The sequence below is a fragment of the Panicum hallii genome, chromosome 2, assembly GCF_002211085.1.
Source record: "Panicum hallii strain FIL2 chromosome 2, PHallii_v3.1, whole genome shotgun sequence".
In the NCBI taxonomy this organism is placed as follows: domain Eukaryota; kingdom Viridiplantae; phylum Streptophyta; class Magnoliopsida; order Poales; family Poaceae; genus Panicum; species Panicum hallii.
In genome coordinates, this window is record NC_038043.1 from 41505741 (window position 1) to 41524153 (window position 18413).

General features: G+C 46.4%; 1 protein-coding gene and 1 long non-coding RNA gene across 3 annotated transcripts; one reads left to right on the plus strand and one right to left on the minus strand.

Annotated features, from left to right (window-relative positions):
* The first annotated feature begins 7747 nt into the window (after positions 1-7747).
* Positions 7748-10717, plus strand: LOC112881552. 2 transcript variants are annotated; one of them, XM_025946297.1, is made up of 3 exons: positions 7748-8273; positions 8369-8981; positions 10131-10717. In XM_025946297.1, the coding sequence occupies exons 2-3, from the start codon at positions 8492-8494 to the stop codon at positions 10175-10177; spliced, it is 537 nt and encodes a 178-aa protein (XP_025802082.1). In that variant the 5' UTR covers positions 7748-8273; positions 8369-8491; the 3' UTR covers positions 10178-10717. The 2 variants fall into 2 exon arrangements, with proteins under 2 accessions (XP_025802082.1, XP_025802081.1); XM_025946296.1 differs by having other exon boundaries at positions 7748-8981.
* A 3886-nt stretch (positions 10718-14603) lies between these two features.
* On the minus strand, positions 14604-15481 carry LOC112881554. The gene is made up of 3 exons (XR_003226492.1): positions 15199-15481; positions 14828-15103; positions 14604-14750 (listed from the first exon to the last, which is right to left on the minus strand). It is a non-coding gene; the product is annotated as an uncharacterized LOC112881554 (long non-coding RNA).
* Positions 15482-18413: the final 2932 nt, after the last annotated feature.

Below are 18413 nucleotides of genomic sequence, written 5' to 3' on the forward strand. Positions count from 1 at the left end.
GTTGGGGAAGAAGGGGAGAAGGCGAGCGGGCGGGAAACGAGGGGATGAGGAGCAGGGTGTAGGGCCCACCCAATTGGCAGTGCTGTGACGTGTGCGGTGGGCTGATCTGGGCCTAGGTTGGGCTTGAATAAAGACGGGCAGGCATGTTGTTGGGCTCGGCCTTTTTTATCGGAAAAAATTCCTGAACTTTTGGACGAATCCGAGTTTCTTCCCTTGACGATGAAACCGTCCGTCTGGACTTCTCAAACTCACGATACCGGATACATAACCTCCTTAGCTGGTTTCTCTTAGTGATTTCTCTCTTTTTCTTTTATGTCTATTTTGGCCGAATTTTTGAAAAATTATAGTAATAAAAAAAATTATAAAATAGAAAATCCAATTTTGTTGGACTCCATATGAGTAGATATATGTAGTGAACATATGATACGATATAAATTTAGTAAAAAATTTTTGTTATGCTTCTAGATATATATTTTTTATAATTATTTCATAACTATAGTTTTCATGGTTTAATTATGGTGAAATTTTTATGGTGGGCTAATAATTATATGTTTAAACTGTATTAAAAATTTCATGCTCATCGGATCATGTGTTGCTCAAGCATACATGATCCCATGAGCATGAATTTTTTTACTACAGCTCAAGCATATAATGATTAGCCCACCATAAAAATTTCACTATAATTTGACCATAAAAACTATAGTTATGAATTAATTACAGAAAAGTATATATATCTAAAAGTATAATAAATTTTTTTACTAAATTATATCATATAATATGTTCTATGCATAGATCTGCTCATGTGGAGTTAAAAAAATAGATTTTCCATTATATGTTTTTTTGTGATTTACTATGTTTTTCAAAGATTCATCCAAAATAAATATAAAAAGTAGAGCAAAATCACTGAAAGAATCCGGTCAGGGAGGTTACGTGTCTACTCTCGCGAGTTTAAGGAGTCCAGACGGACGATTTTATTGTGTAGGGAGGAAACGTGGATTCATCCTAAAGTTTAAGGAGGTAAAAAGATTTTTTTTTCTTTTTTATTTGTTGCGACTAGGTACTCCAGTTTTTCTTTCTGGAGGGCAGCGTGAAGAATCCGTTGTGACTTGGTAGCTCACGGTTACCTTCTCAATTACTATAAGCGAGTCAACATGTACATGATGAAATGGAACCCTGGATAGAAAACGATCCAAGTAAGCGCCGCGTAATCGATGTAATCACCGACCTATTCAGCAGCGAACTATGCACTAGTGCTAGATACTAATCTAGACGCGTCGTTGATGGCATGACGAGGGAGGAGAGGGCATGAGCAACAAACACGAGGTGTTTGTCACCCATGGCATGATACTCTGAACTGCTAGTAAATTAAAAGGTTAGGCCAGGAGTACTTGGTCTCGTTGAACACGACCGAAAGCATATCCGATCCAGCCAGGAGCCGGAGGAGCAGAGCCGTCCTTCCGTGCAGGAGAGGAAGAGGAAACCGCAAGTGGATCGTTAGCCAGCTTGACCGATGGCGCCTTCCTTAGCGTGGCCGCTGCATGCTTGACCCACTCGGGTCTAATCCTCGGGCCCAAAAATAGCAGCCAAAACAAAACCGTATTCTACACTGAACACGGGGAGGGGCCGCCGTTGGGCAGCCCGTCGCTTTCGGCGGTTGTACGCCGACGACCACAGCGCCCAGGAGTAGGACACACCAGAGAGACAGAGAGAGAGAGAGAGACAGAGAGACAGGCAGGCGTACGTTCACTCATCATCGGTTACTGTTTTTGCGAGTCCCATGCGTTCTCACTCTATCCTAGGTAGTTCTAATTCATCAGAATATATGATCTCCACCGTCTTGGTTTTTACTCCCAATTTTGTGAGATGAAGAATCCACTGACGATCCTGATAACAAAAAAAATGCCGAGGTGATGAGTGAAAGTTTGTGTTGCCCTTTACCTGCAACTTGCTGTCTGTAAAGGCACCAAGGTTTGGCTGAACTCATCTAAATTGACAGTGGAGTACTATCTGAGCCATGTAATATTCCACATGCACCGAGCTGATATATAGCACCTTTTGCTTTCCTTGCTTTGTAGGGCTAGTTTGTGTATCCTGATCATTAGTGATTTCTTTTTCATGGCGAGCTCAGAAAACCATGGGCGCTTGTGCCGCTTGCATTGTCCAGGATGAAAGAAAAAGCTCCTACATATATTATTGCTATAGATTATACTAGTGCAGACTTAAAAAAAAGGCAAGAATTTAAGATTGCTATATATAGATTTAACCGTGCGACATATGGAGATACTCTCTCCGTCCTGTAATGTAAAGCATTAAAGTATAATGTAAGGCATTAAAGGGGTTCAAAATTTGTACATGAATATAAGGCAATCTAGGAGTTTTGGACACGTATTAAGAAAATTATTTAATTCTCCATGGTTCTTAGCTGCATACTTACTTTTTTTTATTCCTTCCCTCGTTTACTTTTTTTTTATTCCTTCCCTCGTTGCTTAATTTTAAGAACAACTTTATTACAGCTGGTAAATTAAAAGCTCTTGGAGGGTACATGCGTCTTCTATTCTCTCCCTTGATCTATTCTAAAATTGCTAGAATGCCTTATATTATAGGACGGAGGGAGTACTATTAAAGCAAAAGCGTACAAGATCAAGATCAAAAGTCAGATAATTAGTGCTCACTCGTAGCTCGGATACTGCCAACTACTCACTTATCTGGTACTGTACATGAGCACTTTAGCCTCAAAAAGATGTCTAAACTTAAGATGCTACTCCAAATCATAAACCTATCCGGGCTAGTAACATATACATTCGACACATACATGTTCCGAGTTGTGTGACATGCAGAAAAGAAGTGGCGAGCCATTGATCGTTTTTGCTTCCCCCCAATTATGATGAGTTCTTTACCCTCTAGGGCACGGAAGGTACGCAATGCAAGTAATGACCCGCTCATTAGCGGATAGGAATCGCTGAGTGGTCATGGCACAATCCGCCATCGTTTTCTATGGCTGATGACGGATGGGCGACTAATCATTCATGTGGCTCATGGGGGCGTCGCCGCTCACCTCACCAATCCAACGCAGGACGAAAAGGGGAGCAACTTGCATTGGAGTTGGACAGGCAAACGCACACACATCTATATATCTCCCTATCTCTCTCTGACAGTCACAGAGAGAGAGAGAGGAATCGCTGCTGTTTTATACTACATGTATTTTTTTTATAAGTTTCTTTCAAAAAAATATTTTTTATAAGGGAAACTTAATTATGCGCAGCTGCTGTTTTTGGCGAGCACGAAAGGCCAAGCTCCGGAAAAGAACTTGTGGCTGATGGCGCAGGTTGATGCCCGGAATCAATTCAGGCGCTTTCTTCCTCTTAATTTTTTTCTTTCTTTTCTCTTTGTTCTTCTTTCCTGTGAAAGGAGAAAGCAGCAGCGGCAGACAGCAGCGTGCAAGTTGAAGCGGACGAGGACCATGCGTTGCTCCCGGGTCTGATGTATATGCGGCGCTCTGTGCTATGCTAACCTGAGCTGAGTAGTTTAGAGCAACTCCACCAATAACCTCTACTTTAGGATCCCTACTTCCCTACTTCCTGAAATAGGTGACGACTCGATCGGCAGCAGGAGTAGCGAAAGAGGTGCACGGATGCAGTGCTCATCGGGGAGTGGCTCGAGCTTGTGCAGGGACGGGCCCGCCGCTCGCGGGGAGGCACGCCGTGGAGATCGGGGCAACGACAGGCAGATCTGAGCTCGGGAGTGGTGGCGGCGAGCATGCAGCAGCTCAGGGCTGGCGGCGACCAGGACACAGCTCAGGCTCGGTGGCGTGGGCGCTGCAGCTCGGGCCGGCGGCGAGCGCACCGCAGCTCGGGGGCGGCGGCGCGGGCGCTGCAGCTTGGGTCGGCGCGAGCATGCCGCATCTCCGGGGTGGCGGGGCGGGCGCTGCAGCTCGGGCTGGTAGCGAGCGTGCCGCAGCTCAGGGGCGGCGGGGTGCCGTAGCTCGGCGACTTGCGCGAGAAGAGCAACAGTAGAAATGAAAAGGTAGGGGTCTCCATAGCCATCCGTGCGAGAAGGGGTGCAGGGATGAAGTGGGGTCTCCCACTCTACTGAAGTAGATTTTTTTATCCTCGATCTCTATTTTTTTACAGAGTAAGAATCTTTCTAAAGTTGCTACACTATAGGGATTAGGGGGTATTTTTTTATTGTTTTGATGTGGAGTTGCCTTTTGTTTAATTAAAACACCGTCTCTGTTGGTATTTGCTAGTTGCATCAACAGGTTTTTAAGAGGCTCGATCACACGGGAGTAGTTGATAGAGACTCTTTCATTGTGAAACCCTTACTTTCCTTTTCTTTGAAGGCCATTCATAACAGAGCTGTTTTATAGTGGCCTATAGATTACACTGGCTAGTGACCATATCTGCTAGTTTTATAGATGTTATTAAGTTTCAGTAGTACATATATACTAGTATGTGTAACCAAATAATGGCATGGAAAAAAATTCACATAGTTGTGGGGTAATTGACCTACGCTCCCCACAAAGTCCACAAGCTTTTGCCAATCATCTGCTGGCTGACTTTGAACTGGATAGACAGAACAAGAGGAAAAGTCAGTCAATCAGTACTTGGTCTCAAACATACGCGTCCACCGCAGATAAAATGAAGCAGCACCGGCCAGTACCCAGGTCTGCTAAGCGCTTGACACCCGGCGCATCCTGATCCTGAACCGTGTTGTCTACTATGCCAAGCTTACTGGACGAGACGTTCAAATTCCCCACCCCACCCCCCCCACGACCCATCTCGGATCTCAATTTTCCCCGTATCCATTACCCGCGTGGGTGATGGGTACACATCGCATGACCCATCCAGTGAGGAGCCATTGTCCCCGGCATGGATTTGCAGCGGCACCGGCGGCGAGTTGGAGCCCCACGCCCCTTCTTTCACCGATGGCGGGCTCGAGCTGCCGGCCCCAAGCAGCGACGGCCGCGACGCCATCAAAGCAGCAATGGGGAGGGGGAGGGGACGGGAAGGCGGCACTGGAACGGGGAGGGCCGGACCGCCGGAGGCCGGAGGGGGTGGCGGGGTGACGCGCGGCGGCGGTGTCCGTGTCGCGTGCGGCCGTGCGGGCCTAGGGAAGCGACGAGCGAGAGACCTGGCGGCGCATGAGTCTCTGGGGCTGCTGAGCAAGATTTGGAACATGAGTGAGAGATTAGGTTAGGGTTTATGGTCACTATATATACAGGATTTAGAAGCTGGATCCACATCATGCTTAACGAGTGCCTCATCGAGTAACGGGTCTGGGTCTGATAGAATACACCCACACCCGCTTCACTTGATGGGCGAGGAAAAAACCCATCAACATACCCGTGGGGGTAAAAAATGCCCATACCCGCACCCAAGAGCATGGCTAATAAGCCAGCCGACCGCTGACTGAGAACTTCTGTCTTACATATAGCCTGTGAATATAATAAACTGGAAAGATTGGCTGTATCAAATATTAGTATCTAATGCTTTGCATATGAAAGGAAGATCGAGAAAGGAGATCGAGAAAGGAGGGAGGTGGGGAGCAAAGCGTTGATGTTATGACTTGCAATCGGCTGGAAATGGGCTGTATGGTGCGTCTCAGCCGCACGAAGAATTTAGCCCCTGCCAGTTCTCTCTTCTATTTTTTTTACTGCCACATCATCTTTTCCTTTTCTTTCGACGTCGACTCCATTTAGCCGGCTGACTCAGGGTGTGTTCGTTTTCTAGGGTCTAAAGTTTAGCCCCGTCGTATCAAACGAGAATCTTGCTATTTAGAAGTATTAAATAAAATCTGTTTATAAAACTTTTTGCACAGATGGGTGCTAATTCGTGAGACAAATTTAATGAGCCTAATTAATCCATAATTTGCCACAGTGATGCTACAGTATTCATCCGCTAATTATGGACTAATATATCTCATTAGATTCGTCTCGCGAATTAGCCCTGGGATTCTGCAATTAGTTTTATAATTATACTTTATTTAATACTTCTAAATGACAAGTTTCTCTTTGATGTGACAGTCTAAATTTTAGACCCTAAGAAACGAACGCACCCTCGCTCTTATTATTATACTTGCTCTAACAGGGTTTTTACTCGTGGGTCGTCCGATTGCGGGTTTGCCATCCCTGGTCACTACACGGCGGCTGCTCAGGTGCGAGAGACCAGAGATGGGAGGCGGCTGCTCAGGTGCGAGAGACCAGAGATGGGAGACGTGTCTGGCGTGGCGGCCCCGCGCAGCACACAAGTACACAAACCCCGGGGATTATTGGGCGCGTGAGGTGTCTGGCATCTGACGCCGGACGCTCCCAGCTGACTCCACGTGGGCGCGACAAGTGGCGGCTGGGTAGCTACGGACCCACATGATAGTGACCCATCTGCTGCTAGGCGTGCTCATATTTTATTTATCCAAGATTTTCTCCGGCGTCCCGGTGAGATTCTTGTGCACACGTTCGAAGATTCTAGAGGGCGTCACTGGAGAGACCCTCTTAAGACTATCTCCAATCGTCGTTCTCTGTATCCTTCTTTTCTTTGTATCCATCATTTACAGATTCTCTACGAGATTCTCTGTTCTATATCTCATTTCTCTCCAACAACGTTCTCTAAATCTCGTTCTCTATACATTAAACCCTATATTAGAAACGTATTTTGTTCCAAATTTTTGTACGTACGTATTTATCATACCTCAAATGCTATGGACATATTTTATTTTTATTTAATCCAGTGTTTAAAATATAAAGAAAAAATAGAGAAGAGGAGAGAGAATCTCTATATATAGAGGAAACCTGTAGCGTTCTCTATTTTAGAGGACCATTTAGAGAACGCTGCTGCGGAATCTTCTCTGTATATAGGGTAAAGAACGGTTTAGAGTCTCCCGTTGGAGACAGCCTAAAGAATCTTTGGGGTCCAAAGGAAGCGTCAGGCTTAGCTTGAGCTTCAACACAGGGTAAACGGATTAGCCGCCAGAGGAGCTAACCGGTGCTGGTTTGAAGCGAATACTTCCTCGTTGGAAAACAAACCACAAAATGTATTTAGAAAAAAGATTGTTTTTTTCTTTTAAAAGAGTATAATAAGCTAAGGTTTGTATTTCTGAACCCAAAGACAATTAAGCACCGAGTAAAGAAAAAAAGAGAGCCCAGTCTCCCCTCCTGTAAAAAACTTTGCTTTGTGAATCATACAATCTGTACCATCGTTCGTTGAACCCGTCCTTATTAGGGTGTAAGCAGCCAGGAAGGTCTGGCCAGATCACCTCCGTGTTTTACAAACGTGATACACACACGTGAACACCACCTCCATTTCAATCTGGTTTTTGCCGCATGATACCAGTATAATAACCACAGTAATCCCAGGTCCATGCACGCATGCATTCACCGAACTTTCCCAGCTGATCGCGACATGAAACCCATCCAGATGCACTCGCGTGACGGCACCCCACATGGCCGCGAAGCCGGACCAGGCAAACGCAAGAACCAGACACGATTCGCGGCTGCGGAACCAAAAATGCCCAGCGACAAGTGTCCCCGGAGCTCACGAAAGCGAGGGCTTGCCCCGCACGCAGGGCCCTCCGGCGCGCGACACGTCAGCGCGCCCGCGGCGAGGACGATTGGCCTGGGTGGGGCCCCGGCGGCGCGGACGGTCTGGATTCCTGTCCCTGTCGCGTCACCACGATCTCGGCCGTCCGCGGAGGGGACGGGGCGGTTATTTATGCGGCCGTGCGGCCGCGGAGCTCTCTCCTCTCTAATCTGACACCGTCGATTTGGGTGGTTGCGTTGCTCGGAGTTGGAGGTGGAGTGGGCCGCGTGCGTGCGAGAGGAGGAGGGTTCGAGCGGGGAGGGCATGGAGGAGAGCGATTAGCTGTTCACGAGTCGGGAGGAGGGGGTAGTTCTGATCTTACGAGCGGAGAGGCCTCGAATTTGAGCAGGCAAGGTTGTTTTTTTTGGTGAATTTCGAGGGCTGCAAGTTGTTATCCTCGTGGATTTTGTGTTTTTGGTGTTCAATTTTGGTCGGAGTTTTTAAGCGGGAGCCAATTTGGGTAGATTTTCGTTTTTGTTTGTGTGTTGGGAGCAATGATTTTGGTTGGATTCCCTGTTCGCCACATGAAGATTTGATAGGTTGGTGACGCGCTTAATTTCGCACCCGATTAGAGATTTTTGCCCACAAAGAGCCATTTTTTTCGGTTGTGCTACTCATCATTCATCAATCCAGTGAACTTGAACTCTGAAGGAAGAAACTTTCCCAATTGGGCCCGGATTTTTGTTATTGGCTTCTAAAGAAGTAATTTTCCTGCTTACTCTGGCCAAAAGCTTTCCCTTGGATTTACCCGTGTGAAAAAATTGGGTTTTTATCTGAGATATTATTTGTTGATTTAGGTTTTCGACCCGGCAGATCCAAGTGAACGCCGAATTTTGCTTGATTTCGCCGCGATTTTTGGTCTCATCGGGAGGCCCCCGAGCCTTTTTCTCGCGTGAAGCAAGGATTTTTCTTTTTGCGCCATGTCCATGGCGTTGAGCCGCTTCACGCAATGGCTGTGGCCGGGGGGCGCCGCCCCCCGGGTGGCCACCCACGAGCTCCCGGGCACGGCGCTCACGAGCTCCTCCTTCCCGGACTTCCCCTCCGGTTTCCGGGAGCCCGACACCGTCACGTTCTACACCGCCGGCGGCGGCGCGGCCGGCCGCCGCACGCGGTCGAGGAGGGCCAGGAACCGGCGCCGCAGCCGCGGGGAGCCCAGGGTCGACAGGGAGTACGACATGGTCATCGTGCCGTCCGACGGCGGCGGGTGCCTGTCTGGGTCGGACTCTGACGACTCCGACTGGTCCATCGGCTGGCTCGAGCCCCAGGCGCCGGAGCTGCAGACGGACGGCGATCCCGAGAACTGCTTCGCCGTCCTCGTTCCGTGCTACCGCCATGGTCGCCAAGAGCAGCCTGAGAGGCGCGAGGGCAGGTTTCTTGGCACCGGAGCCCTGGCCGACGGTGGCCTCTCTGGTGAGCATGCTGATCTGATATGTGAATTCAATGTGCTTTCTTCAAAGTTCACAAGCGGCCATGCTATTTTAGTTACATTTATGAAAGGATTTAGTCGTGCTATTTTAGTTATGTGAATTCAATTTAATTGCTTATGTTTATGGAAAGATTCAGTTCTGTAGTTGTTTCGGATTGGGAGGAAATCACGTAGCAATAGCACGCATACAGTCTACTGTAGAATTAGGAAAGAATCATGAGACCTGGTTGATTCTTGTGTGCTACTTATGTACTCTGAATAGTTCAGTTTTCTGTTCACAAGCTGACATAAACTGCCTGAATTCGGCACTTTTCAGTTACAAATTCATGTTTTGGCAATAATTTCAGTTTGTTAAGCTGACATAACATAAAGTATAATAGGAAAAGGAGCTAATGTCTTTAGCAGGTAGATTGGCTTTCTTTCCCCCTTTTCTGATAGAAATTTGTGGTCAGATGCTAGAAGGCAGCTAGAGTTATTCCCCCAATGATTGCTTTGTATGTGAATATGTAATGTTCTTTGATTATTTGGTTCAGTAATGAGCTGCTCGGAGTAGTTCTATCGCATTTGTGGGAGTAGATTGGCCTACTAGTCATATCCCATTTCCATGATTGGTGCTATTGATTCATGGGTTTGGTGGCTTACTTTGTACTATTGTCTTGCAATCTAGTTTTGGTTTGTTTATAAAGTTCGTCTTGTACTCAACAGTTTGGTACACTAAGACTTGTCGTTTACTTTTGGTTTTAAAAGTTACTCAATAATCTGTGACCTTTTAGTTAGAGTAGCTCAGTTATTCCATATTTTTGTCCTATGTACCTCAGTCCTACGGTTCAGTGGAATCATTCAGTATATGTTCGGTAGTCCTACACTCCTACAGTCTTACCTTATTCCCCCTTACTGTTCAATCTGATTGATAGCATTCAGTTGCCTTCTCAAGCTATCTTAAGTCGCATGCCATTGAATTAGATTGTGAAAAAGGGTTTTTCATCATAACAGAAATAATCACACCTAGTATTTAATGTTTTCAAAATAATCACATTTTTGTCCTTTAGTTCAGAATATTGATCAGAGAGCATTGCTAAGCCTAACATGACTGCGGTGCATGTTCTAATATTCTTCTTTCCTTGAATTTGCAGATGGAAAGAATTTTGTAGAGCAGTGGCTTTCTTCTCTCCAGAACTGATAACTCAGGCTTCTCCTAGCTACGTGTAAATACTAAATAGTATTGCTCCGTTTTGTTCTACTATGTTTGTCCTAGACGCAGAATGTATCGATGAAGGAAGACATCAAAAACCCAAAAAAAGAAGCAAAACCGAAAAGAAAAACGGTGAGCAGTGGGATTCTGAAGCAGCACTGAATGGGTATGTCCTTCCTGAGGTTCCAAGGCTATTCTACTCTTGCAATGCAAGGCGACTGCTGAACAAGACAAGCTGTGCGTCATTGAAAAAAAGATTTTGCCATCGTCTGATATGTGCTGAGTGCTAACATTTGATTGATAACATGTAGAGATGAACGCTATTCCATTGTCAATTTTTCCCACTTGCTTGTGGACCTCGAATTCCACTGCCTGTAGATAGTGTTCTTGCAGTGTATATAGTCTGCGCAGAGCTGCAGTTGCGCGATTCTTCAGTGTGTGATGCGTGTGCGTGCTATTCTTGTACATTGGAACTGAATCCTTATGAATCAATGAATCTGCTGTATATAAATTTTGTGAGAATGCAAATTTTGATTTCTCGTGAGTGTTTGCGGGCCTGTCATGTAAGATGTCAATGTATTACCGAATCTCGGGTCTGTTTGGTTGCTGGATAAATCTAGCCTGGCTAGTTCAAGCCTGGGTTCAGATATGCAATGATATTTGTTTGGTTACGTGACTTGGATAAGCCTGATTTGTTTATGATTGCGTTTGGTTGCCTGTGCTACTTAAGTGGCATCACCTCTTCGTTCTTGCGGTGAGCCGTTGCCTCCTCAATCTCCCCTCTCTGTTCACACGCCAAAGCAAATACTGAAATCTCTCAATCCACGGGGTGAATCACGCCACTTCTCAAGCAAGAACATCAATCTACGCCCAATTCTCAAGCTCTTGTACTCCAGAAGTAGATCAGCCACCTGAATTTGTTTCTGCAAAGGAAAAAAATTGGAAGGAGAAGAAAAGGAGAAGATTGATTCCTTCCCGCTTCGATTTTGTTTGCTACTCCAATTCACCAAACCTGCCAACGATTTGCGAAGAGCAGCTTCTCCCCCTTGCGGATGTTCTCGAGCCGCGAGTAGAACTGGGCGACGGATAGCAGTCGCTCCTCGAGCTCCGCTAGGACCGCGTGGGCGACGCCCGCCCCACCGTCATCGGGCCGCCGCAGCGCGGCCATGAGGCGCGCGGTGGTCTCATAATTGATTCACGCCTAGATCTCGCAGATGACGGTGCCGACTGGACCCGTCGTTCCCCTCCTCCCTGGCGCCGCTGCTCGGGCTCGAGCGGTGCCGTCCCCAAATCACGCCACCGGCCCAGATCCGTGCTACCCCAGCCTGGGCGTGACCTCTTGAAGCTCTGCCACCCCATCCCGCCAAGACCTCGCTAGCCGTCCATGCACCTCCGTCCTCCAAGCGCAGAGATTTCTTGGAGCCCGAGCTCGGCACATCAGAGCCTCATCGAGCACCATCTCCTCGTGGCGATTTGGGGGAGGTCGAGCCCGCCCCGAGCAGATCCAATCTGACGCAGGCCTGGCTCTCTTGCTCCCTCCGGTGGGCGGCTGCGGGCGGCGAGGACGGGAACGGCAACGGCGTGGAGGGAGGTGCGGGCGGAAGAGTCACGATGAAGGGACGCGAGGGAACATGGGAAAGAAAGAGGAAGTAAAAGAAAAAAGGAAAAAGGAAAAAGAAAAGAAACAGGTGGGTCCCACTTATTGTCATCAATCAACAAATAGGGGGAGATTGAAAGTGCATTTGGCCCCCTAAGTGAGTTTTGTTGTTGATGATATACAAAATTAAGGAGCTAATGAGTTAATCATGTTATGGATAGGTTAAAATTCAATGAAATGAAAAAGACCAAGAAAAGACGCCAAATTTGCTTAAATGATGGTGTTGGGCTTAGAAGAAGATTTTTAATATTTTCTATTTTCAATTTGAGTATAGAAAACACCGTACTATTAAGAGAGATGCGAATGGATAGCATGAAGGTGTCAAAGTGCTTATTTGAGATGCTAACTATCAAGGAGAGATATAGAATCACACACTTGTGCACCTTGTTTTTTGATTGTTTCAGTGTGGGTCGGAAGTTCCGACCCTGTGTTGGAAGTTCCGACACCTGTCGGAAGTTCCCTGTATCTTCCGACTGGGGGTTCTCAGCCAGCTGATTTTTGCTGGGTGGGAAGTTCCGACCCTATGTCGGAAGTTCCGACAATCACTTAACCAGTACACTAACGGCTAGTTTTTGGGACTCGGGTATTTATACCCCTCAGCCCCCCTCTGTCAGTGATAGATCCCCTGGGTACCGCAAGAAAGCTACCCGAGAGCTAAAAGAAGTCTGATTCCTACTAGGATTCCGCTGTAATCCTATTAGGACTCATATGTTGTAATACAATTGGGACTCCTACCTTGTAATTCTATTAGGAATCCCGCCCCCTGGGATATATAAAGGAGGGCAGGGGTACCTAGATAGGCAGAGCAACTAGAAGAACAATTAGAGCCACCAAGAGGGAGAGATCCAACAGAGAGCCGCCTACTGGCAGCTCAACACCCAAGCGCAGGGCGCAATATTCAACACCCCCAAGCAGGACGTAGGGTATTACGCAACTCTAAGCGGCCCGAACCTATCTAAATCTGTGTCTTGTGTCCTTGCGTTCACCTTCAAGTTCCAGATCCGGCGATCCCTCACTAAATAAACACCTACCTTAGGGTATCCCTAGGTAGGCCGACGGTAAAAACACCGACAGCTGGCGCCCACCGTGGGGCCGATCGTCGCGATCATTGGGCGAATTTGAAGGACCTCTTCATCAACATTAATCCACTCAAGGCGGCGGATTACTACTTCATGCATATGCATCGGCGGATCAATTCATCGAGTTCGAGTTCGGATCCTTCAGCAAACGGCTACATCGACCTCGACTACTCGGCTCGACTTCACCTCGCGCTGCAGCGTTGATGCACCACGGCCGCCGACCTCGATGACCCGGTTCAACTTCGGCTTGTGCCGCAATGTCCGTGTGCAGCAACGACGAGTTCGACTACTTCGACCTCGCGAGAAGGCTCGGCGGCCCGCCGACGACTACTTCGACTACTCGTCTCGACTAGAAACTAGTCGAGGGCGAGCCTCACAGCAACGACTACATCAACTACTCGTTTCGACTTGAAAACTAGTCAGAATCGACTCTGACTAGTCGAGCTTCATCAACAAACCGTCGCAGCTCCATCCACGAGCTCCACGGCTTCGTCGACATTCGTCCACGAATCAAGCTAAGTAACTTATACCTTTTCCGACTTGTTCTTCACAAGATCGGCTACCTTTTGGTGTATGCCTCTCGACGGGTATGAAACCCTCGGGGCTACACCATGATCGGCTACCTGTCTGTGTACTACTCTCGATGGGCAATGAAACCCTCCAGAGCTACACTTCGTCGACTGCTTATCCGTGTACTACTCTCGATGGGCAATGAAACCCTCCAGAGCTACACTTTGTCGATTGCTTTTGCGCGCAGCGCATCCTATTTGTCGCATGGCGACTACTTTTCGCTCGTTGTCTCCTCTTAACGGTCGCTAATCTACTCGAGTAGCAAATGCCTTAATCCGTGAAACCTCGAGTCCCTAATCATGACCTAAGTGACCCGTCCTGTATGAGCGAAGGCAGGAGACCTAAGTGACTCGTACATGATATGAGCGAAGGCCGTAAGACCTAAGCGACTCGTATATGCTATGGGCGAAGTCTAAACTGGGACCGAGTGAACGTAAAGGGTGGACTACACGGGAGATTTAAATGGTCTAAGAAAAAAAGAGCTCGACACAGCAAATTACTAGTCCTCCCCAATCCCTTCTTGAGCTAGTCCTTTAGTTGATTTGAACTGGGGCTTGGGTGAGAGCAAGATTGAGGTTCGAGACTCCACCATTTAAGTGAGAGGGCAGCCAAGTTCATCTCAAGAGCACTTGAAGCAACTTCATCCTTCGATTTGCGTTTGTTACTCTTGAAGCTTTCTTCTAGATGGTTTGGTGTCGTCCGAGAAGCGTCCTCTCATATGTGTGCTTCCTGGGAAGTTTGTAGTATCCTATCCCTTGTGAATTTTATAGTAAGTGACTCAACCCTCCTTTGTGGTTGATTGATGAGGTAAAGGGTTAGTAGAAGATCTGGCTCTTTGTGAGCTCCTCAACAGAGAAGTAGCTTCCTTAGCGGGAGTGAACTTTGGGAACAAATCTTTTGTATCTTTTGCTTATTGCATTTATTTAGTTCTTATTGACCTAGAGTTTATTTTGTGCCGATCTACGTACTCGAGTTGTTGTGCTTGCAAAAATCACCTGCAGAAGTCTCCTAGTACCATTGCGCAGCTTTTGCATTTCAAGTTTAATTTTGAATTTCGTATAAGAACTTTCCTTTTGTTAGTAGTTCCGGTCCAGTGTTGGAAGTTCCGATAGATTTAATTGCTACGAAGAATTTTTCAGATTTTACAGTTACGCCTATTCACCCCCCGCCCGCTTCTATGCATCACCAAGATCCTTTCAGGGCTAGAGTCACCGAGGCATCGCCAGGTTGTTCCAAGCTCGGAGTAGAGGCTGGCCTACAAAAAGAAACAACAATAAGAGTGCTTACAAGGAACCTACAACTATACAAGCGCAAAAGTACTTGGACACTTACGATGCGGATTTCTTTACATGCAATTTCTTCTATTTTAGTGCTTTAGACGCTGAAGCAGCATCTAAAGCACCTATCGCCGCTGACTTGCCAGCCGCAGGCAGAGTTTGCCACGGTGAGGCAATAGCGACGGTCATCAAGGGTAGTGCTTGTCCCAGCGTCGTTGCAGCAGTACCTGTTGATGGGTCCACTGTGACAGAGGATACATCTTGCTCCTTCACAATATTACCCCTGACAGCTTCCTCGACCCTCAGCTTGGTATGCTTTGGGTTCGGGGAGCTAGGATTGAAGAATCAAGAAAAAGGAGAAAATTCAATAAAGACCATCAACAACAGACAATAAAAAGCACTCGCGAGACCAAGTCAGGTACTTACCTTGGTGTTTCATCCTCATTACCACTCGATACAACACTACCCTTGCATTTTCGGGTGGCGGCCCTCAACCCCTTCGGGTGACTAGACAAAGAATCACCACTTGTAGAGCTTTGGCCCTCCTGGGAGGTCTTCACCTTCTTGCCCTTCATCACATCTGCCAAGGTGTGGGCATCATCAGTGCTCTCGCTGTCCTCCTCACTTATAGAAACAACAGGGGGTCGAGACGGCATCAGGTGGCTTGGACGTTCAATGTCCGGCATCGGAGGCATACTCCTATATACATTAATATCATCCTGCAATAGGATTTTAAGATATGTCAGTACCAAATTACAATAAAGGACACCAGAAGTACTCGACAGAAATACACGACTACTTACTGCTACCAATATCGAAGGATTCTTCGCCGAATAAAGGGTCGGCACATATGGGACAGTTTCAGTGCCTATTTGCACCTAGCTTATTCGCAGCAAGGCATCAACTTTTTCAATATGCTCAGCAGAAAAGCGAGATGGATCTAAGACACCAAGGTACTCGAAGCTAAAGCATGCATGCTTCTGCAGAGGCTGGATCCGCCTGCCCAGCCATGTGTACATCACCGATACCCGAGTAACTCGTGCATCTCTGTGCTTCTTAATCATTTCGAGCACATCCTGGATTTGGCTCATGTCACAGCATGGCATTGTCCACTCGTCGTGGATCTTGAGTGCCTCGGCGGTCTTTTCGGAGAGTGAGGACTGATGGTTTCCAATGTAGAACCACCGCTCCCTCCACCTAGACAAACTAGTCGGGAATTTGTAGGGGATGTACTTCTTTTCAATCCCCTGCCTCAATTGGAACCCGGCACCACTAACTTCATACATGGTACTCTCGTCGGGCTGTGGTGGGATGGAAGAGGTAGCAGAAGAGGTCGAAGTGGGGTTCTATCCCCAAGAAGGCCTCATAGAAATGAACAAAAATAGAAATGTGGAGAATAGAGTTAGGGTTAAGGTGATGAAGCTGAATGCCATAATAGAAAAGAAGGCTTCGGAAAAAATAGAATTCGGAAGGGCTAGACCGTGTTCAACAAAATACTGAAATAAAACTACTTCTTCAGCCTCTTCATACAGTCTTTTATCACCAGTGGCGGCGCGCTACTAGATAATTTTCTTAGGCTGAAGGAGGTTCTCATCTACAAGTGCCTTGATGTCGACCTCAGAACTCTTACTCGCTCTCCATCCGTCACCTGCGGTAGCGGCAGCCTTGGAATATTTTCCCTTCGACTTGGCGGAGCCCTTCCTGCCAGCCATCCTTGAAGTAACGAGTCACTTCTCTTGCATGCGCTCGGGGGCTTAAGGAGAGGGTGCGAGATGCAAGCAAGGAGGATGCAGATCAAATGCGGCTACATGATGGAAGAAAGGAGAAGATGGAATTGGGCTAGACCTAGATCTGAATCAGTAGTGGCGACGATGACTGCAAGATTAAAGGTTCTCACTGTGTGGGAATGACTAAAAGGGTAAGTTAACCCTAAGTCACTGCGTAGTTAAATAACCAGTGGAGAATCTAGTTTTACTGTGCAGAAATTGAAGAGTTTTTATACAAAATAACTTATTTTGAGATGTAATTTAGGATAATTTTGGGGAAGTTATTTGATTAACTATTTTTTAGTGATTTTATTCCAAAAAAGGAGCTTTTCAAATTTCACTCCAAATTCTCCTATTTTTATCATCATCACAAATATATAACATACACTGCAACGTATGTCACGTTCATTTGGATCTTTTTTCCAATTTTTTTTAGGATTTGGATTTAAGGCTTGGGGACTGCGGAATACGTGTCATGGATGGCTTATTTTTTAAATTCTTTGGAAGATAAGGAAAGAAGATTCAAGACTAATTGATCCTCAGCCTGATCTTCGATTCAACCTAAGACTTGGGAACTACTCCATATGGCGTGCGATTTTCATCGCACCCTATATAAAAGAATACTTAAAACTACTCGGGGCGTGAGCACCTCACAACCTCGAAGCAGCCAATGAAGTACTTGGAAGACACCTCCAAGACAAACTTTCAGAAGAACTCGAGTACTCGGCTACATAAAGCTCGAGGCTTGCCAGACCCGGGGCTACGGGACTGCGAACATAGCATAGAATATTCTGGAATAAGGGATGGGCATGTTCCATACCTTATATCTGTTGTAACTACTTGTATGCGAGTAGGACTAGTCAGAACAGAAGAAAACTACCTGAGTAGTACTCGGGTAGGACTCTTAAGCCAGTATCGGGCTAAAATTTCATGTAACCCTATGCCCCAGACTATATAAGGGTGGGCAGGAACCCCCTCCAACAATCATCACACCAATTTACATCCAAGGTAATACAAACCACCATATAGGACGTATGGTATTACACATATCGTGGTCCGAACCTGTCTAAACCTTGTGTTGCTTACACCTTCGAGTTCTTAATCTCAACAACGCTCTGCCTACAATTCTATTAACTTAGGGTATACCTAGGTAGGCTTGCCGATAAAACACCGACATCATGTGGAAATTTCTCCATTAATGGAATTCCATTAGATTTTTTCCTTGCCAAATATGCTCATAAATGCACTTATCCCTGTGGAGAGATATATGGAGTTGATATTGTTAATATGAACCATCAAGACTAGATGTAGATCTAGAAATTTGTCATCTGCACTATTTTGACAATATGATATAGGAATATTGTGATGAACTTTTTGATGTGCACTTGCACTTGAGATGTGTAACTAAACTTATACATGGTGGTGATCCCTGATAATATGCAACATGTAATTCTTGTGATGTAATGTTACAATCAAACAAAATTTGTGATGAATTAATGACTATGCAATTACAATCAAGGGGTGCTACAACCTACAAAATACAATTACAATGGCAATTGATGGTAAAGAAGTCTTTGTGTACTCAATGTTGTCGGTGTTTTTACCGTCGGCCTACCTAGAGATACCCTAAGGTAGGTGATTATTTGGTGAGAGATCGCCGGATCTGGAACTTGAAGGTGAACGCAAGAACAGAAGATACAAATTTAGACAGGTTCGGACCACTACAGTAGCGTAATACCCTACGTCCTATTTTGGGGCGTTGTATATTGCGCCCTGCGCTTGGGTGTTGAGTTGCCTATTGGCTGCTCTCTGTTGGTTCTCTGCCTATCTAGGTATCCCTACCCTTCTTTATATATTCCACGGGACGGGGTTCTT